This window comes from Ochotona curzoniae, unplaced genomic scaffold, assembly GCF_017591425.1.
Source record: "Ochotona curzoniae isolate NIBS_2020 unplaced genomic scaffold, NIBS_Ocur_1.0 scaffold_4701, whole genome shotgun sequence".
Lineage (NCBI taxonomy): Eukaryota > Metazoa > Chordata > Mammalia > Lagomorpha > Ochotonidae > Ochotona > Ochotona curzoniae.
The window spans coordinates 30,402,258-30,423,633 of NW_024467122.1; the positions used below are offsets into that span (position 1 = coordinate 30,402,258).

At 54.5% G+C, this 21,376-nt stretch overlaps 1 protein-coding gene across 1 annotated transcript; it reads left to right on the top strand.

Annotated features, from left to right (window-relative positions):
* The first annotated feature begins 16,478 nt into the window (after positions 1–16,478).
* NFKBIA (NFKB inhibitor alpha) lies at positions 16,479–19,821 on the top strand. The gene is made up of 6 exons (XM_040969386.1): positions 16,479–16,811; positions 17,445–17,553; positions 17,897–18,107; positions 18,417–18,505; positions 18,625–18,885; positions 19,230–19,821. The coding sequence occupies exons 1-6, from the start codon at positions 16,585–16,587 to the stop codon at positions 19,272–19,274; spliced, it is 942 nt and encodes a 313-aa protein (XP_040825320.1). The 5' UTR covers positions 16,479–16,584; the 3' UTR covers positions 19,275–19,821.
* The last annotated feature ends 1,555 nt before the right edge of the window (positions 19,822–21,376 follow it).

Genomic DNA, 21,376 nt, shown 5'->3' on the forward strand with positions numbered 1-21,376 from the left:
CAAGAACAAAATATTCTCAGTTGAGAGTGCTGAAACCATTTTAATGTTGCCATTCTGTGTGTTCTGAGTTACTTGTAAAATTTAATAAAAACCCAACACTCTAAATTGGTAGCTCATCATCATTAACAAGAATTTGTAAATTGAATTTTGCTAACCTACAGCTATAGTTGCCATCCATTTTAAGAATAACTGCTTACAGTTATTACAGGCAAGGGCTGGCTCTGGGGCGAGCAACCAGGCTGGTCAGCCACCGCTCCAAGCACCTGCCCCAGCTGACTCAACTCAACTGGACTGCTTGGAGAATCCTAAAGCTGTTTTCATCCTTACTTTCCCAGTATTCTGAGCTGAATATTTGCATGTCATACACATAGCTAATAATACACAGCTTGACCCAAAAAAGGCCTCTCCCCACCCCTACTCTTAAAACAAAAACAAAAATCAAACCTTTAACCACTTGCGCCACCGCGCCGGGCCCAAAAATCAAACCTTAAAACCAGCCACGGGGGTCCCAACAAACAGTAGCTGCCCAGCAGCCCACTCAGGCAAGGGGCCATCAGGAGCACAGAACACAGGCAGGCCCCTGGCCTAACCCCGGGCAGACCTCACCTAGGGCTTGGGTTTCCCCATGTGAGAGTGGCTTCTGCCTCCAGCCCCCTGGGAGGCAGTTAGGATTGCATTCCTGCCACTAAGCTGGGAAATCTTGATGGACTTTCCAACCCAGGTGCGTGGGAAGGCAACCAGGGAATGCGAGCTCTGTCTCTTTAAATACAGGGGTTGGGGAGGGCAAGCAAGGAAGATGGTCTTACACAGACGGTCTCATTTCATCCACACAGCAGCCACATGGAAAGTTGATACCACAAGAGGATCCCAAAAACCTCATGGAAGACTGCAACCCGAAAGAGACATCTAGGGCCAGGTGCCGTGGCTCAGCGTGTTATGCTGCTGCTGGGACACCCACGCTCCACATGTGACTGCTTACAATCAACGCCTGCCTCGGCTTCCAATCCAGCCTGCCATTAACACACCTGGTACTCTTTTAGGAATATTTTCTTAAAAATTAAATGTAATAAAGTTAGAAAACTTTAGTGTGAAAAAGTGAAATCCACATATAGCCTTTTCCTAAACACCACCCCCCCTTTATCCTTTTTGTATATGACGTACAGATACAGTGACGTTAACAATCTGGGCCACACAGGTTCTTATGAATTGTTTTTTTTTTTTTCCTTTTTCAAAACATGTTTGACAAAGCGGTAGAGAGAAAGAAAGCCAGCGAGCCCATCAACTGGCTCACTCCCCAAATCCGTACAACAGCCAGGGCTTGGTCAGGCCCATGCCAGGTCTCCCACGTGGGAAGCAGAGACCCAACTACCCACCACTGCACTGTGCCCCCGCAGGGTACACAGTAACATGGAGCTGGATTGAATCCCAGTAGCCCGGACTCAGCCCAGCCTTCCCATGTGGGATACAGGCATCCCGGGGGGGCGTTCCTAACCGTACCCCAAGCTTTCACCCCCTGCCTGGGTCTCCCCTCACACCCTGGCACAGCCCTGCCCCAACAGCACTTGCCCCTTGTCAACCCCATCTCGCTTCCTCTTGCTTCCATGACACACAGGCATTATCCAAACAGACCCTGGAGGGTCTCAGACAAAAACTCGGGTGCGAGCGGCACTGAACCCCATCCGGTGGTGTCTCCTCACCTTCTTCTGGCTCCCAGGGGCTGCCAGCATGCCGAGGCTGCAGTCTGTGTCCCAGCATCCCCAAGGCGAAGCCAGCTCCACCAGGCTGACTTCTCGAGCTGCCCTCGTGCCTCCCTCTCCCACTTAGAAGGCCCGGGTGGCTGTGATTGCATTGGGACCACCTGAACACCTGCCGGCCCAAGGTCGCTGGAGGAACCCTTTCAGCCCCTTGGCCCAGGGAGTGGGGGAGAGAGCACGCTTCCACCCTCTCTGGCCAGGCAGCTGATCCAAGGCACAATCTCTTTGAAAGTTGCACAGGTGAGATCGCTCAGCCTTTCCAGCCAGTTCTATTCTCCTTCATTTGCATAAGCATATCCACGCCTGGTTCCCGAACAATTCTCTGTGATTGAAGAACACACTCTACAGAAGATTGTGTGTTTGCAAAGTGAGGCCTCAATCAGGCCAACTCCAGTTCACAGCCCAGTGAACCTCCAATTTCTCTGCTGTCAGCACAAATTGGCAACCAATTTGAACTTACCACTCCTCCAGCACTGGTCCCATCCCCAGCCCTGTCATTTATAATCAAGCTTCCCTAAGCCTCCCACACAGGAGGTAATCATTAGCCCTTATCCAGCCAACTTGAGTCGGGCACCAGCACAGAAGACAGGCCTGCCTCAGCTACCCAACAGTCCCTGTGGTCTTTCTCAGGAGGCCATGCTGGGCCCCAGGGCGGACCTCAACTCTCCCCCACTGAGCAGGGAACCCATCTGAAGCTTCTTCCACTCACCAGATTGGCAGCTGCGTTCAGATCCAGTTGAGATGCAGTCCGATGTTGTTAAATGTTCTGGAGAAACTACAAACCCATTAGCAGAAGCCAGGGCAGGAAGGAGCTGCCTGGGCTGTGCGGACGGGGCAACCCTCTCTCCAGCTGTTCACCAAGCACCACCCCGTTATCCCAGCCCACCAAGGGCAGCCATCCTCACCCACTGGCCTCCCCAACATCCACCCTCCCAGCCCAAGGACATATTTATTCCCTGTTTTTCTGAAATTGGTGAAAACATATTTCCGTGTCGTTTTCTCGGCTGCTTCTTCCAGCAAAGATAATGACTAATATTTTACATGAGAACAAACCCTGCTTAAGCAGAAAAATAAATAAAAATGAAAGGGACAGGAAGGAGAGCAGGCGAACCCTCGGCCGACGGTCTCGGCAGTTCCACCAGGTCCCAGTAGGTGGCGTCCGCACCGTACGAATCGCTGTCACTCGATGTACGGTTTATTGAAAAGAATCCATCTCCTTCTGCCAGGCGGGGTCCAATATTTACTTTCAGTGTGACTTGATGAGCCCTGCCTGTCATGTAGCAATATTGGAATCAAATTCTGATAGCTAATCACACGGATGTAGGCTCTATTAGATTTCAATTAGCATTCCCTGTGATTTGATTATGAGGCTTTAGCCATTCAAATAGCTAATAAGAAGACATTTAGGTAATTGCAGCTGTCTGGGGTTATTACATTTACCACCATTTCCAGAGTGATTCATGTAGAGACTGGACCATAAAATTTGCTTGTGTTGGTGGAGACAGACAAGGAGCGATGGCTTTCTGGGGCAGACTTTGGAGTATTTTGCATTTGTGGTCTAGCGTTTGGGGTAATTTTATTGCTAGGATGAGAGCTACAAGTGTGCAGTGTTTGCCATCTAGCTGTGCCCCAAAAAGAGAATCTCCATCACCCCCACCCACACATTGTTTCATTTGGCAAAGGAAAGGGGGCATGGAACAAACTGGCTTCTCTTCTCTTCTGATTGAACTGAGTTGCATTTAAATTGAACCTACTAGGGCCCAGAGCGGTGGCCTAGCAGCTAAAGTCCTCGCCTTGAACATACCAGGATCTCATATGGGCACTGGTCCTAGTCCTGGCAGCTCCACTTCCCACCAGCTCCCTGCTTGTGATCTGGGAAAGAAGTCGAGGACAGCCCAAAGCCTTGCAGCTCCGACAGGCTAAGACCTAGGATTGAAGCTAACAGTCCCCAGTCTATGGAGCACTCAGACCTAGGAACAGAGGCCACGGGGATCTTAGTAACTAACCTACATGTAATGTGCAGGGGCCTTCAACTAGTCCGCAATAAATGCCTGTTATGAAAAAACTCCACATGGTTTTCAATATTTTTTTTGCATCAAGATAAGCTTATCATTTCAATTCATTTTCCCATGAACTGTCTGATGTGCCCTCCTATGCTTCTAGCCAGAAAGAGGGACCTAGGACCTGGCTCAATGGTTAAATGCTAACCTTGCAAGAACTGGGATCCCATAGGGGCACCAGTTTGTGTCCTAGCAGCAACACTTCCCATCCAGCTCCCTGCTTGTGGCCTGGGAAAGCAGTTGAGGATGGCCCAAAGCCTTAGGGCCCCTGCACCCACTTGGGAGACCTGAAGGAGGTTCCTGGCACCTGACTTCAGATTGGCGCAGCACCAGCCATTACAGTCCCTTGGGGAGTCAATTATCAGACAGAGGATCTTCCTCTCTGTCTCTGCTCCTCTCTGTATATCTGACTGTCCAATAAAAATAAAATGAATCTTTTAAAAAGAAAAAACACACACACACACACCTTCTCTTTGCTCCAGAGTCTCTTTTCCCACTGCAGGTGGCTGTGCCCTGGCCAGGCCCCCAGCCCAACCCTGAGAAGATCTGAAGGGCTGGGACCCAAGTCCAATCACTCACGGGGTGGGGCAAGCTTCCCAGAAGTTCAGACCATGAGATTTGTAACTCACAAAAAATGTGGCAGTCACTGCCAGGGCAATTCTGCTTCAATTTAGGGAAAAGGCTGAGAATGGGAGGTGACGTGGCAGGGGTGGGGGGGGCGGTGAGGGAAGGGCCAAAGGAGGTGTGAGAAGCATTATTTCCTTGCTTGCTTGCCTGGCTGTCTTGGGGGCCCCCGGTGCAGCTTCCTCCCGCCTCCTCCCTACATTCCGGCCCCTGGGTGTGGCGGGGAGGTGTGGCAGGGGAGCCAGCTGCAGGAGCTGGGAGTACCAGCGAAGGCAGGAGGAGCGTAGTGCCATGGTCCCTTCTGAGGGGGCTTGTGCAATGTCGGGATTCGCTCCCAAGGTCCCAAGGTTCTGACTTCATTTCCTACTCCTCTGCCCGACTCACTTTGCCACCCCACCCACACAGACTCCCTGCTGTCCCCCGAGGGTGCTCCCTAATCAGGGCCTCTCCTCTGCAGTGCCCACTCCTGCCACAGATGGCCACATAGCTCCCTCCTGCAGGCTGCTCAGCTGGGCCACCCGACACCCCAAACAGCGCATGCCGTTTGCTGCTGCCGTTTGCTGCTGGGTCTTTCACCTGCCTCTGTCCCCTTTGTTCGGATGGGGAGCCTGCGATGTCATCCCCAAGGCCTGGGACAGCATGGCATACGCCAAAGAGATCTGAACGAATCACGTGCAGGTCGGCTTGGGAGCTTTAAGGACTAGCGGATTTGCACGAAGGACACGTTCCTTCTAAGCCAGTGACAGCAAGGAGGAGGGTTCCTGGGAGAAGGCTGAAGAAGCCGAGAGCCAAGGACCCAGGGACTCTGTGTGTTAGAGAGAAAGAGGCCTACAGAGGGACGGCTTTCAAACCAGCGCACCACCTGAGAACTTACCACGCAGGCTCAGGCTTCCAAACCAAACCCTTCAGGTGACCCTAATGCAAGCTGAGCTTTCATCGGAGCGCTAAGCAGGGGAGAGGATGTCACAGGCATTCCGCCTGGCGCTTGAGATGCTGCTGGGGCTGCCGGCATCCCACACTGGCAGGGCTGGGATCCGGCTTCCCACTCACGCGCCGCCTGACAGGGGCAGCTGGCGACGGCTCAATACTGCGTCCCTCTGCCCACATGGGAGACCCAGCCTGAGGCTCCTGCCTGGGCCTTGCGGGCACTTGGCATGTCAGTCAGCAAACAAAAGCCCACTATTGTGACTTTTGATTTTTTTTGAAAGGTGGAATTACAGAGATGTGGGGCTCAGGGCAAAGCGGCCACTAAGTCAATAAGATGGCGACGAACAGTTCAGGTCACTGATGGACAAGATGGCGGCCAAGGACAGAGCCCTGGGTGTGAACCAGGGCAGGAGTCATGTAGCTCCAAGGAAATACTGACCGGCCAGGGCCATCTCGCTCACCTACCCCTGGCCTATGCGAAGTGGCTTCCGCATTCATTCTCCTAGTAATTGGCTCCTAGTTTCTTCCCTCCTGGAATTCCTGAAGTTCCCGGCCTGGGGCTATCTCTTACCCTATATAAGAATCTGAATTTCCCCAATAAATCGGAACTGCTTAGACAAAATCCCTGTCCGTCTGTTTGTCTCTTATGGGCTGGAGGCTGGGTGGCGGGCAGCAGGCTCACCCCCTCTGGCAACAGGGTACTAGAGGAATCTGTGGGGGAGACCCCGCACAGAGAGAAGACAGAGTTGTTGCACCTGCTTGCCCACTTCCCAGATGGCCACAGAGCCAGGGCTGAGCCGGCCCAAGGCCAGCAGGCAGGAGCTTCCTCCAGGAGTCCCCCATGGGTGCAGGTGCCCAAGCATCAGGTTTGTAGCTCTACTTTCCCAGGCACCATAGCAGGGAGCTGGCTAGGAAATTAGGGACCCCGGGGGAGGCCATCCGCTGACTGCACCAGACCCCCATTTAAAACTTCTGAGCTACTCAGTGTTACTGTAACCAATCCCCCACCTCTACAGACCAAAGTCCCTCCTGCTGTGCAGCGCCCCTGCCAATCCGCCTCTCCATCCCTTCTATCAGTCCCTTTCATAGGCTGAGACACAAGAACCTGAATGCGGCTCAACCAATCAGGCCATGGGAAAGGCGTACACTTCCTGCATCCCGCTGCTTCCAATGCACCTTTCTCACCTTATCATTTCCAGTGACAGAGCCTCCAGGGACCCTCTGGGGTCTGCAGGGACAGTTAGGGGGAATCAACCCCAGCTTCCCCCACTGAGTCACTCCTGGCCCTCTCCCAAAACACGGCCTGGCCTTCTCCCCTCCAACTCCCATATCTCCCCAAGCCCGCCCCACCCCCTGCCTCTCCCCAAGGGCTGTGCCTTGCAATGAACCTTCCTAGCACTCGGGTCTGTCTTGGACCCTGGGTCCTACTCCCTGTACCACCCAGCCACTGCGAGGGTCCCATTCTGACCCTCATTAAGCATTTCTGGAAGTGGGGGGAAGCAAGGACACTCACTTCCAGCCTCCTGTGCCTAGTCCCTTGTAGAAGGCAGAAATACCCCTTCCACTTCCTGTCATTCAATTCCCTCTAACTGCCCCTTATCTCCTTATCTCAAGAGGTCTTCTGGTCCAGCCCTTGTCTTTAAGCCAGCAAGGTGTTATCATCCCCATTGGACAAAAAAAAAAAAAAAAAAAAAAAAACAGAATGAAGGCTGGTAGGGGGGCAGGAGCAGACCCAGGACTCCTTAGAGCCCAGCCCAGCTATCCCAGAGGGAGGGGGTCTGCAGCATTTTCGGGAGCTGAGGATGATAAATAGGTCTAGAAGCTTCCGCCTTCTCTGTGTTTCTCTTTCACTGCCAGAAAGCAGCCTCTGGGCTGCATGCCAGGGTAGGGAGGAAAACACCTCCTCAGAAGCCACAGGAAATGGGCCGTGGGAGTCCCTGCATTCAAGTGCTGCTTCTGCCTCTGACCAGCAGGTGGCAGCTCAGGTGGACTCCTGGGCACCTGGCGTTAGCCCAGCCCAGTCCGGGCTGTTGGGGAGTGAAGCCACAGGTGCAGACCTCTCTCACTCTTTCTCTCTCTGTCTCATCGCCTTTCTATGGGGAGAGGGGACACCTTCAGTTAAGGGGACGAAGAAGGTTTGCTTATTCCAACTCCTCAGGATAGGAGATAAAACAAAGAGATGCTCTGCTTTGTTTTTATTTGTATTACTTGAGGGACAATGAGAAAGAGAGAGAGAGAAAGAGAGAGAGCCACTGCTCTCCTCTAGTTCACTCCCCAAATCACCCACACCAGCTGGGGCTGAGCCAGGCTGAAGCCCAGAAACCCATCCCTGTCTCCCACGCGGACTAGGCTGTGGGCTGGGCTGTGAATGCATCTTATCTTACTGCAGCTTAGCCACTAGTTCACCCTTTCACTCCAAAGTTCTAGCTGAGAAGAACAGATGAGCAGTTGCCAGAAGCAGGCCCACTGCTAGAATGTTCTGAAGCTGCAGAAGGAGGTGAAGGAATCAGAATGGGAGGCGGTCTAGTTGGTAAGGGACTGCCCAGGGATGGGCCTTTGGCTCAGCTTGAAGCTGCTTCTTGGGGTGTCCTCATGTCCTGTTGGAGAGATTGGCTGCAGATGCCAGCTCTGCCTCCCATGCAGGCTTCCTGATCCTGGGCACCCTGGGAGGTAACAGGTGACGACTTGAGTACTGGGCTCCCCGCCACCAACATGGAAGAGCTGGATGGAGTTCCAGGTTCATGACTTCAGCCTGGCATAGCCACAACTATTGCATTTGGGGGTGGAGGGTAAACCAGCAGATGAAGATTTCTGTCTCTCTCTCTCTCTCTCTCTCTCTCTCTCTCTCTCTCTCAACGTGTCTCTATGCCTTTCAAAATGAATGAAAACAGAGAAGCAAGATTTAAAGAGAGAGAGGGGCCAGCACTGTGATGCAATGTGTTAGGATGCTGCAGGCAGTGCTGGAATCCCATGTAAGCACTGGTTCTAGTCCCAGCTGCTCCACTCCCCATACAGCTTCCTGCTAATGCACTGGGGACCCCAGACCCGTGTGGGAGACCCAGAAGACACTTGAGGCTGCTGGCTTCAGCCTGGCCCAGCCTCAACCATTTGACCATTTGGTGAGTGAAGCAGAGGATGGAAAACCTCTCCCTGTCTAACATTCTCTTTTTGTTTTTCTCTCTCAGTAACTCTCAAAATAATATTTTAAAAAAGTTTTAAAAGGGCCTGCACAGCAGGGCAATGCATCACTGGCCCTCCCAGCCATGGAGTACAAGGTGGAAGGCACATGGGCACTATGAGCTGCCCGCCAAGGCCCCCAGCGGCTCGGGCATGGACGTCAGAGGCAACAGAATCCCGGCACGAAACCTCCAGACGCTCCTGACTTGGTCTAACCAGGAGTACATGAACTCACACAAGCGTTTGAAATGCAGACCGCACCCTTGTATAAAGAGTGCTCACTGCTTTGCCTCCAGAACAATGGGCTTCCCACCTAAAGTTTCCTTGCAGAGGAAATCCTGGGAGGAGTTTGGAGGATGCTGGCTCTCCATGCCCCGGCTCCAGCGAAGAGAGGGAGCTGCCTTCACACGCTCCTCCACGCGGACTTGCAGAGCGCCCGGGGTTTCCACAGGAAGTGCGGGAAGCGACTGGACACCTATGGCGTCAGAGCTGCAGGGCCAGCTTTCCTCTTCCCGGAGCTCATTTTAAGTCTTCTCATCCTTATCTGGGGCCAGCCCTGGGTGACTCAGGGCCACACCAGGGAGACTAAGAATGCACCCAGAGGTGGCCAGGGGCTACGGCCAAAGAGTAGGGCTGAGCCAAAAATAGACAGGGTTCCTAGGCCGGCCTCCTCCGTGGCCACAGGCAATCGCAAAAGGGATGCCCAGAAGGGAAATCTGCCTGAAACCCCGCCTCTGCCCCTGCTGCCCCACAAGGGGAGAAACGCAAGGAAAACCATCAACTTGCTGCTTTTAAAATATCACAGCCCCCCACAGGCAGGCTCACCCACACCACCGCCCCGCCCCCAGGGCTGTGAGCTGACACATTCCCTCCGGGCCAACTTGCTTTTGCAATCCCTGCTTTCTCACTTCCAGCACTAATGATTATGTGTAGCCACATTTTGGTCACAGGAGCTGGTTAAGATACAGGGAATGTGACCTACACACACAACCAGGCTGGAGAGAGAGACAGTGTGCCCAGCACTCATTTGTACCAGGTGCCCGTGCTGGCGGGAGGGAGGTGTAGCGCTTAGCAATGCACCTGCAGTTTCAGAGTCAGCATCTGGGTGGATGGGAGACAGTCATGTGCATCAAGAAGGGACAGGGCTGAGCTGAGGTGGAGAAGGTCTGGAACCTGGGACAGGAAGGGAAATCAGACTGCCAGGGCAGCGCAAGGAGGCTTTGGCAGGACGCGCAGGAGAGGGGACTGGGCTCCACCATGGAGATGGCGTGTGACCAAGGAGCCCCAGAGAGCCTTAGGCAAGAATAACTGGTAGCATGGGGCAGCATTTCTGCCCAGTGTCCTGGAGACGGAGGTGGGGGAGGGCTCTGTGGTATTTTCAGTTTTCTTTTTATTTTTGACTTCATTTCACTGGAAAGTCAGCAAGATGGAGATTTTTCCTGCTGGTGGTTCATTCCCCTCAAGCACCTGCAACAATTCAAGCCAGGTCTCCCACAATGCGTGGCAAGGGAGGCAAATACCTGAGCCAGCACTTACTACCTCCCAGGGTGTGCACCAGCCGGAAGCTGGCTCAGAACCAGGCACTGTGATATGGGTTGCTGATGTTGTGTGTGGCTGCTTATCCTGCTGTGCCAAATGTCTCCCCCCATGGAGGGTTTGGTTTGGTTTTCTTTCAGGGCCAGCTGTGATAGGACAACATAGCAAGCTGACTGGAGTGGGTGAGGCTACTGCTCCCAAGACAAATCTTCCACATCATTCCACAAATGGCTGCAAAGTCAGGAGCCTGGACTCCATCTGTGTCCCCAAGTGCACTTGGGCCAGCTTCTGCCTTCTGCTCGTTTCCCTTCTAAGTGAGTTAAGGAAATAACGATTCTCCATTCACAGAATTAATTGAGACACTTATCAAATACTGCTCCATGGATGGGCAAGTAACAAACCAGCAGGGCCTGCACTCCTGAGGGGAGAGCGGGACGAACTGAACTGGGCAACACCGAGCTGCAGAGCAGGGATACTCACTGGTCCACGGGGTACCGTGGTCACCTCCCCGGAGACGCTCTCGCGCGTGGCCAGCAGATGGCGCTACAGGCGTTCCCCTCCGAGCTGCGCGCCTCCATTTGCTGTCAGAATACCCCAAGGGGCCATTTGTGCAAGAACTCTCCGATGGCTCCCCACCGAACCCACCCTGGAGCAAGCCCCTGTTGTGTGTATGGCCCCTTCTCTTCCTGCTGATGGCCTGGCCATCTTGCAGGTGTACCTGAGAGAGAGAGAGAGAGAGAGAGAGAGAGAGAGAGAGAGAGAGAGAGTGTGTGTGTGTGTGTGTGTGTGTGTGTGTGTGTGTGTGTCCCTCCCTCAACTTTAGCCTAGCAAGAGCACTGGGCTGTAGGAAATGCTGAACATTCCTGAGCCGGGCTGATTACGTGTGCAGAGGGGATAGGTCACAGTCAGAGGCTTGGACTCTGACAACTGCAGGCTGGTCACCAAGAGAAAATGTTCCAGCACGGTCCCTCCTTTGCCCCCGGCTCCCGATGTCTGTCCATGTGACAGTCTGCCCATGTGACTCCTCTCACCCGATCTCTCCCTCGCTTTCAAAATCCCAACTCAGACCCAGTGTTTTCCCAGGTACCCTTCCCTGCGCACAGCCTCAGCAACCACTTACCTAGACGGCTTGGGGCTGGGGGCCGGAGCCAAGACCCTAGAGGGCGGGCCTGCCCGGACCCAAGCACGGGCAGGGCCCCGCGTCCTTCCTCTCCCAACTCTGAGCCGGGGCTTCGGGCAGCTTCCTGACCCTGCTTGTGCTGACCTTAGCCATGGCCAAGGCCTCAGTTCTGTCATTACAGTTAAGACAGTCTCTTCTGAGAGATTCAGCTCCCGAGCCTAAGAGTCCTGAACCCCCCAGCCAGTTGTACCTGAGATGGAGCCTCCGTCCTTCATTTCTCATATCTTGTTCAATGCCAGGCTCCAGCAGGGAGCTTACCTCCATTCAGTGCCTCCTCCCCCGCTGGCTGCGCGGAAAACAGATTCGCGCCCATGACGTAGGGATAGAGCAGCCAGGATTCAATCCAGACACTCCGCTGTGGGGCACGGGTGTCCTGAGGAGCAGCTGTGGACACCCCCCGAAAAAAGAAACACTGCTGGTCCAGCTTCTCCTCCCTGAGCACAACACGTAGAGTCATCCTGCCCACCCCAAAGCATCGCTCGCTTGTTATCGCACTCCCTGTCTACAAACTGTGCCCAGGGTAGGGAGCATCTGCAACTTAGACTGAGGGTGACCTGTGTCACCCAACAGGCAGAGAGGGCACAAGCTCAGGACACCCACAAAGCAAGGACACCACAGACACTGACCAAAACATTTTCATGACTTATATTGGGGCCTGATGTGGAAGCCTAGCGCTGAAGTCCTCACCTTGCATATGCTGGGATCCTATATGAGCACTGGTTCATATCCTGGCTGCTCTACTTCCCATTCAGCTCCCTGCTAGAGGCTTGGAAAAGCAGCTGAGGACAGTCCAAAGCCAGGGGACACTGCACCCACATGGGAGACCCAGAGGAAGCTCCTGGCTCCTGGCTTCAGATCAGCTTAGCTCAGCTGTTGCAGCAACTTGGGGAGTGAACCAGCAGATGGAAGATCTTTCTCTGTCTCTCCTTCTCTGTGTAAATCTGACCTTCCAATAATAATAATAAATTCTTTTAAAAAACAAAACAAACAAACAAAAAAAACCACATGTGCCATGAGGGACACATAAATCTGTTTTGGATTTGTTACAGTCGCCTCATACTAGGTGGTCTAGTGTTTGCTTTGGGGACCCCCTTGCTCTCAGCCTCTAGCTCTGCACCACAGGGGAGCCGGAGCACCAAGAGCTCCCAGCCCCACAGTCCCATGGGACAGTGCACTGTCTGGTTGGAGCCGTGGGAGACTGTGGTCCCCCAACATGGCCCTGCTACACCTGCCAGAGTGTGAGTCCTTCATGTCTGCAGGGCTGGTAGCGCAGGCAGCATGGGAAGCTGGGAGTCTGCGGCTTTCCCTGCCCTACAAAGGAAGGTCGTGCCAGTCGTTCCGCAGGAAGAGCTGCCAAGCTCAGAGAACACAGGTGCTACCCTGGGAGCCCTGCAGGGCCTGAGCCCTGGGGAGCTTGATGCAGGAGTTCCACGGGCCGGGACCAGAACGACCGAGGTTGAATCAGTCAGGCCGATGGCCACGGACCACCCTGGCCATGAAGCTGAGCGGAGCTGAGGATGTGGAAGCGCCTGGCTGAGCTTCCGGGTCTGGTGACGCATGGGGCCGGAGGCTGCTCCCTGTCCCCAGGGACCTCCTGCAAACATCCTGTCCCTCCCTGGCCCAAGCACAGAGCAACTTTCCAGGGCAACTTACTCTGCTGCCTTCTGCAATCAAAGAAAACACAGATAGCATTAAAAATCAGATAGCTAAGGTTAGCTAACCATCTTTAAAATAGCTGAACTAGGGCTAATGTGATGCTCAATAGCTAAATCTTTGCGTTGCACACACTGGGATCCCTTACGGACACCAGCTGCTCCACTTCCCATCCAGCTCCCTGCCTGAGGCCTGGGAAAGCAGTGGAGGATGGCCCAAGTCCTTGGGAACCTGCACCCACATAGCAGACCCAGAAGCAACTCCTGGCTCCTGGTTCCTGGCTTCAGATTGGCTCAGCTTCAGCCATTGCAGCCACTTGGGAAGTGAACCAGCGGATGGAAGATCTTTCTTTCTGTTTCTCCCTCTCTCTGTAACTCTGACATGCATTTCCAATAGAAAGAAATAAAATACAATAAAACAGTTGAGCTAAAAATGCTGTCCAGAGGTTGAGAAATATTTCTCCTCTGAGAACTCCAGCCCCGTAGGTTGTCAACTCTGGCCTATGGTTCTGGTTTCCAGGCGGGTCGTGGTTCACTCAGGTTGTCATGTGTGTGGACTTCAACTGGATGGGGAAACCTGCTGGTTCACATTATTCAGAGCTGTCTCCCAGGGTTACAGGACAACAAAAGGTACCTCCCCGGGAATCCCCACAGCCAGGACTGGCACCACCCAGGTTTCTCAGCTTTGTCATCCATATAGCAACACCTGGGCCCGACTCTCACCGCTAGGTGTCACCCTAAGCAATAAGGACCAAACACCACTGGTTCCCAAAGGCTGTCGGGAGTAGAAACCTTCCAAGGAAGTGCAGAGAAGCTCATTGCCGAGACCCCTGCAGCGAACAGGCGATCCTTCCCAGCTACCTGAACACCTGCAGCCCCGCTCCCCTCCAGAGGTGTCTGTTGCAAGCAGGACTTAAGAGCTGGACTTTCCCGCACACTAGCTTTAAAGAATATTCCCAGATGATGTTTGCTTTCTACTTTCCCTGAGTCTGCAGATGAACTGTGCCTTCAAAGGTCCTTGGTACTACAATGACTCTGGTGCAACAATTCCTATACTGGAATAGGACAAGGAGGAGATCAAGTGCCATGCACTTTGGGCAAATCCCAAGTTTCTTCTTGGAAAGGTAAGAATAATGTCCACTTCACAAGAAGTAACAATATGATGCCTAGCATGCCAGAATTCTTCCAAAAACTTACAAACTGTGATACTTCTAAGAGCTTCAGGAAGCAGTTAGACTTGCATTTGAGGATGAGTAATATAGCTTTCAACCTGCCAAAAAAAATTAAACAATGTTAAATCTGACCTGATTGGGGCAGACATAATGGCATAGTATGCTAATCATCTACCTGCGGTGCTGGCATCCCCTCTGGGTGCCAGGGTCTGTTCCAGCTATGCCACTTCACATCCAGCTCCCTGCTAATGAAAAAAGGAAGGCAGCAGAGGATGACTAACGTCCCTGGGCACCTGCACCCACATGGAATACCCAGAAGAAGCTTTTGGCTCCTGGCTTTGGACCAGCCCAGCTTTGGCCATGGTGGCCATTTGGGGAGTGAAACAGTGAATGGAAGGTCTGTGTAACTCTTTCAAGCAAAATAAAAGACCAATCTTAATGTGTGTGTGTAAAAATATATATATATACACATATATTACATTAAAAAACAACTGAACTGGGATCATCACGACAGCACAGCGGCTAAAGTCCTCACCTTGAACATGTCGGGATCCCTTACTGGCACCGGTTCTAATCCCAGAGGGTCCCACTTCCCATCCGGCTCCCTGCTTGGGGCCTGGGAAAGCAGTTGAGGACGGCCCAAAGCCTTAGGACCCTGCACCTGTGTGGGAGACCCAGAAGAAGCTCCTGGCTCCTGACTTTGGATTGGTTCAACTTCAGCTGTTGCAGCTGCTTGGGGAGTGAATCACGGGATGGAAGATCTTCCTCTCTGTCCCTTTTCCTCTCTGTATACCTGCCTTCCCAACAAAAATAAATACATCTTCAAAAAAAAAAAAAAAACCCTTAAACTGATGTCCCCAGGCACGTGCAGGGCGTGCTTGCTACTCCTGCGGCTGCAGGACCCACACCTGTGGACAGTGCAGCTTGTGGAAAGGTGTCATTTCAACAGGTGCCCACTGCCCCCTGAAGGTTTCGATTGATTTCACTTTACCCTCCCATCTTGTCTCTCACCCTGTTCCCTTGGTTCAGCACAGGGGGAACGAGCGGACCTCTGAGGAGAGGCAAGGGGTGGCTAGCACATGCTAGCACAGTCAGAAACCCCTGCAGAGGCCCCTGGAGCCCACGTGCAAGAGTCCTCATCAAAGCTGCCTCCTGGTACCTACACCAAATTCCAGAAGCTGCAGAATGCAACTCTAGGTCTGCAGGCTTAGGGTCTGGGGTCAGAACCCCAAATTCCTTCCAAAGCAGCATCTGCAGGGATGTGAACAGCTCCAGCCTTCCCCGGAGTGGGGGGGAGCAGGCAGGAGGGAGCAGAAGCCCCAGGGGACCACTTAGGGCTGCCTCAGCCTCCTGCAGAGGGGAAGGGGAGCCGACAGGAAACTACTCCGTCCATTCTCCCAGCTCCTTCTCCTGACACTCCTGGAAAAAATGGCTCAGCTGTTCACTGAGCAACCGGTCAGGATCCTTCCTCTGCGGCACAGATCACCAACTTCGGTGTTACTGCAAGGCTATGGGCAGCCTTGCTTGACTTGAAAAACACATTTTAAAAAATCAGAAACTTCATGGCCCTGTTGAGCACTGACGATGTCTGTCCCTACACACACACACACACACACACACACACACACACACACACACACACCTTTCCATGTGAAAACTCCCAAGACTTCCACTGGAGGAGGCTGGTCGAGCGAGAAGGCACAGAACCTGTTATGTGCACAGAGAAATCCCTGCAAGTCCGCCACCCTGGAAGCCACCAGCGGTGGGTTCTGGCTTGCAGGGAGAAATCTGGGGAAGCCAGCTCCTGACGGCCAGCCATCACTTCCACTCTTGCATTTCCACCAAAAAAAGACTAGTAATAATAATAAAGAAAACGGAAAGGACCGGCCGAGTGGTGGCAAACCCCAAAGGGGAACCGCCCCCACCCCGCAGGTCTGCGTTCCTCGGATTCCTGCAGCTGATGACCCCCAAATGAAATAGACGGTGGGAAACCCCAGGGAACGGAGGCCTTTGCAGGGTGCAGAGGGTCGTGACGATCGAATGCAGCTTGCAGGGAAGTACCTAGACGGAGGGGGCCTGGTCGGGAGGACTTTCCAGCCACTCAGCGCTCATCAAAAAAGTTCCCTGTACATGACCCCGTCGGGTCATCCCAGGGAGTTTCTCTGATGAACCCCGGCTCAAAGTTGAGGCTGCTTTGCTTTTTTTTTTTTCTCCTTCATTTCCCCCCCGCCCCTCGCAAAGGACCAAAGCCAGTTCTCTTTTCTGGTCTGACTGGCTTGGAAATTCCCCGCGCCTGACCCCGCCCCAGAGAAATCCCCTGCCAGCGTTTATAGGGCGGCGCGGCGGCGCTGCCGAGCCCACAAGAGTCGCCGCGCGCACACCGCCCGCCACCCGAGTCGGCGAGCCCAGCGTCCGGACGCCAGCGCGCAGCACCTGCGGAGCGGCAGCCAGCGAGCCAGGCAGCCAGCGAGCCAGGAGCGCCCCGCCAGCCTTCGGCGCGCCATGTTTCAGCCGACCGAGCACGCTCAGGACTGGGCCATGGAGGGACCCCGGGATGGGCTCAAGAAAGAGCGCCTGCTCGACGACCGCCACGACAGCGGCCTGGATTCCATGAAGGACGAGGAGTACGAACAGATGGTGAAGGAGCTGCGCGAGATCCGCCTGCAGCCGCAGGAGGCGCCGCGCGCCGCCGAGCCCTGGAAGCAGCAGCTCACCGAGGACGGAGACTCGTAAGTGTCGCGGGATCTGGACATGTTTGCGTGTGCTGGGGGGGCCGGGGGCCGGTGCACCGGCGAGGAGGGGACGGCCTCGGGCCTGCAGCGGCCGGCCGTTGGTGGGGGTTGGGGGGGGCTGGGGTCGTGCATAAACCGCCGACTCGCCCGCGGAGCTTGCGAACGGGGTTGCGCGCGGCCGGGGCTCCTTGGAGAGGCCCCGCACGGAGGGACGCTCGGTCGTCCCTGGCCGCGATCCGCACCCCCTCCCCAACACGCACGCACACACACCTCCTCCAGAGGCCCCCCGGCCCGGGGCAGGCGGCTGGGAGGCGGGGCGGCGGCGGGGACGCCAAGTCCTGGGTTGCATAAGGGGGCGGGCGGGCGCCGCGCGGCCGGCGGGGGAAGTACAGGGCGTTCCGGGCGGGCCGGGAGGGCGGGCCGGGCCGGGTCGGCGCCGCCGTGCAGGGGGCGGGGTCCGGAAAGTCCCTGGGCGCCTGCCAGGAACACTCAGCTCATAATAACCTCGCGGAAAACACCGCGGCCCCGGCCTGCAGAAACCCCGGCCTTGCGCAATCCCCGCGCCCGCCCCGGGGCCCCACGCAGTGGCGCTCACCGCCCCTTGGGGGGTTTTCCCTCTTTTCCCCTCAGGTTCCTGCACTTGGCCATCATCCACGAAGAGAAGGCATTGACCATGGAAGTGATTCGCCAGGTGAAGGGAGACCTGGCCTTCCTCAACTTCCAGAACAACCTGCAGCAGGTGCGCCTTTTGGCACAGTGCCGTGCCCCTGTGACCTTAGGATCCCCGTGGATAGGGTGTGATCACCCCTACCCCCCAGCCCTTCGGAAAGAACCACCGCGAGTCCTTCTGTGGCCAGGCCTCTTTCAGCCCAGTCAGCCCAGGGCCTAGAGTAAAAATAGTCTGTTGACTTACTGAGGACTGCACGACCCCCTCCCCACCCCGGAGCCCCCTGCTTGTCTGGAAAGAACAGAACCCCACACCCACTCCCACTCCCGGAAGATGTCGGGCTCTGCAGGGAACCCAGCTGCTGACTCTGCTCTGTGGCTTATCTCTTCTCCTCTGTCCCCTCTTCCGCTGGTAGACTCCACTGCACTTGGCCGTGATCACCAACCAGCCAGAAATTGCTGAGGCGCTGCTGGAAGCTGGCTGCGATCCTGAGCTGCGAGACTTTCGAGGAAATACTCCACTGCACCTGGCCTGTGAGCAGGGCTGCCTGGCCAGCGTGGGGGTCCTCAAGCAGACCTGCACAGCCCAGCACTTGCACTCCATCCTGCAGGCCACCAACTACAACGGTACGACCATCTGCCTGCCCTGTCCTGCTCTGTTCCCTTCTGGGTGGTACACAGTGGGTACTGGGAGGAAGGCAACTTCAGCAGTGCAGGAAAGAGCTTGACTTCCAAGCATGTGGAAGCTGGAAGAAACAGGGGTGGCAGGTGCCCCTCTCAGATGCTTTTGACCAAGTTCATGACCAACCCAGATCCTGGCTCTTTAAAAATTCAGAAGCCATGTGTGCCCGTCCCATGAGTGACTTGCGGGGGAAGGTATGCTTCAGGGTCAGGGTTGAAACAGGTAGTTAGACTGGCTTCCCTCTGTCCCTCCAGGCCACACGTGTCTGCACCTAGCCTCCATCCACGGCTACCTGGGCATCGTGGAGCTGCTGGTGTCCTGGGGCGCTGACGTCAACGCCCAGGTGAGTGTCTCCTGCCTGAAGAGGCAGCGTGGCTCCTTGCTGGAAGCATGTCGCCTAGCCTTGGCAGGCAGAAATGCCAGGCTTGGTCCTAAACATCACCCCTTCCTTCTTGGCTGCAGGAACCCTGCAATGGCCGGACAGCCCTGCACCTGGCGGTGGACCTGCAGAACCCAGACCTGGTGTCGCTTTTGCTGAAGTGCGGGGCTGACGTCAACCGGGTGACCTACCAGGGTTACTCCCCATACCAGCTCACCTGGGGCCGGCCCAGCACCCGGATCCAGCAGCAGCTGGGCCAGCTAACCTTGGAAAACCTTCAGAGGCTGCCAGAGAGCGAGGACGAGGAGAGCTATGACACCGAGTCGGAGGTCACGGAGGATGAGGTGAGTCGCCACTGCCGTCTGCTGTCCCCTGTGAAGAAACCCCAAGTGACCATCCCGGCCCCTCCAATTGCTCCGACCAGAGCCATCTTGGTACGCGGAAGCGCTCCAGCTTTGCTGTGCCCTTTTCTTAAAAGGAACAGGAGATAGCTTATCCCCTTTTAGGCAGATCCTTTAAAAGGAAACACACACTGCCTGTCAGGGTCTTGGTATTCCTGGGGCTGTGGAGAGCAGGGTCCGAGAAAGCTTAGGCAGACAGTGGTGGGGGGGGGGGGGAAGCTGTGGCTTCGCGCCCTGATGTGCTCCTCTCTGTGGAGTTCTCACGTACCCTCTTCTCCTCCTTTCAGCTGCCCTACGATGACTGCGTGTTTGGAGGCCAACGTCTGACATGATACATGTCTGGAGCACCCATGGACTTGTATATTTGTACAGAAAGAGTTTTATTTTTTTAAAAAAACAAAAAAACAACAACAAAAAAAAACCACATACCAAAAAGAACACACCAAAAATTCCTAAGGGTGTCTCTGGAACTGCGCTGCACCGCGTCCAGCTAGCCTGGAATACTAACTGGCAGTGGGTCAGCCTGCGATGGGATACACTTCCTGAACATCGCAGAGGGACAAGGGAGAGGATTCAGAGGCAACAAAAAAAAAAAAGAAATCAACTCTCGGACTTCCTCTTGGTGGGGGTTTTGGCGAATATTAAGGCCAGATGTCATGAAAGGACCACGTTTTATTTATTGCGTTTTGGTTGGTCGCCTGCATGGGGTGGCCAGTCCCAGGCACGTCCCATGCCACCTGATGACCGGTGTGTCGTCGGGGCCCCTGGGGCTGTGGGACCCAGAGTCGCCGCCCTCTTGTACACAGTGTACATAGTGTATTTTGTTGGTAATTATTTTGGTACTTCTGAGATGTATATTTATTAAACAGATTTTTACAAACAGTGTTATCTCAGTTGTCTGCTCTAGGCTGCTGCTGGGATTCCCACTTGGAGAGGCTGTGGGTCCTCGGATGGGGGAGCAGGTGGAAAATCGGCAAGCAGGAGGAGGGCTCATGCCAGAGCTCCCAACTTGCTCAGGGTTCTGCAGGCAATAAGGAACCCACATGTGGAAGGAAGGCTGGTCTCATTGTGACAGGAAGTTCCTGTCTCAGGCTTGGGGTGACTACAAGCTGCTACACTGCCCTTTCTTTCAGCCCTTTAACTTTGAGATGCACCTAAATTCCACTTCAGGAGATTATTTGAGCTTGGGGGAATAGTGGGTGTGGAAAGAGCCATCCCCCCCGCCCCATGTGGGACTGTGGCAGCCTGGGTACTCGCCTGGGGGGTCTTCCGTTGGTGGTTTAACTCTTGGGCTGGTGGGAAAGTTGGAGCAAGCAATCCACATGCACAACCTAGCAGGGTCCCAAGCATGTTGTGCTGAAGTAAAATATAAGCCATTGCTCAACAGCCTGGATTCCACAGTGGGTAAAACCCGTCCAGAAACTGTCCTACCCAAGATGACCTTGCTGGAAAGGCAGCTCTTCCCATTATTTAATGTGCAGCTTGTCTGCAGGTAGTTAAACATCATCTACAGGAGAACGCTGTTCCGGAATCTACCTATTGGCTCACTGGCTGGGATAGAAACAAAGTAAAGGCTTGAAGAGTTGAGCTCATGCCTCCAACTGTGCTGAGTAATTCTGCGGAATCAGTAAGTTGGGTTGAGGTGCTCCACAGTTGATATCTTCCCCTGAAAATGCTGCTGGTATAAGTGGAAAGAGGACTGAGATAGCTGGCATTCCAGGAAACGCACAATAGCACATGCAACTTGTGTGCATCCACATTGTAACAACAAAGATGGCCACCTCCATCATACACAAAGCATTAGAGCAGGCCGGCCAATGCCAGCTCCCTTCTGGAGCCAGTGCTGTGGGCCCCCCTCTCCCTGTCTGATCCTCTGTCAAGGTGCCCTTGTCCATCAGAGCACTGAACACAGGTGTCTGATGACATCACATGTGATCATGAGGCCCAGCTCTCTCAGCTGTTGGGTGGGAGAGATGAGATGGCTATGGGGAGAGATTCCCACCCCTATACTCAAGGGTGCCCACCTTGGGAGGATTCCTCTAGGGCCTGCTTGGCCAGGAGCAACTCTTCCCTGTCAAGGTGTCCAGTTCATACCAGTCTCCCATATACCCTTGCTCCAGTCTGTGTTAGAAAAGTGGAGAAGCAGGACCCTCAGGGCAGCAGGAGCCGCTCTGACCCATCTGGGTTTGCTCTGCCCCCTTCCAGACCATGGTGGTCACCATGGCTTCTGGTAGCTACGCAAATCCCAAGGAAGCTGGGTCAGGTTCAGTCCCGAGGGTTGCCCCAGTTCTTTAATTCCTCTATTTTGCTGCTTCCTAACCTTCCCCTTTTCATTTAAATCTGCTTTCTTCCCATCGTGCCAGTTGGGAACCTAGAGCTCCCTCATGGAAAATGCTAGAATGGAAGCACTGTGACCGGCAGAAAAGTCTTCAGT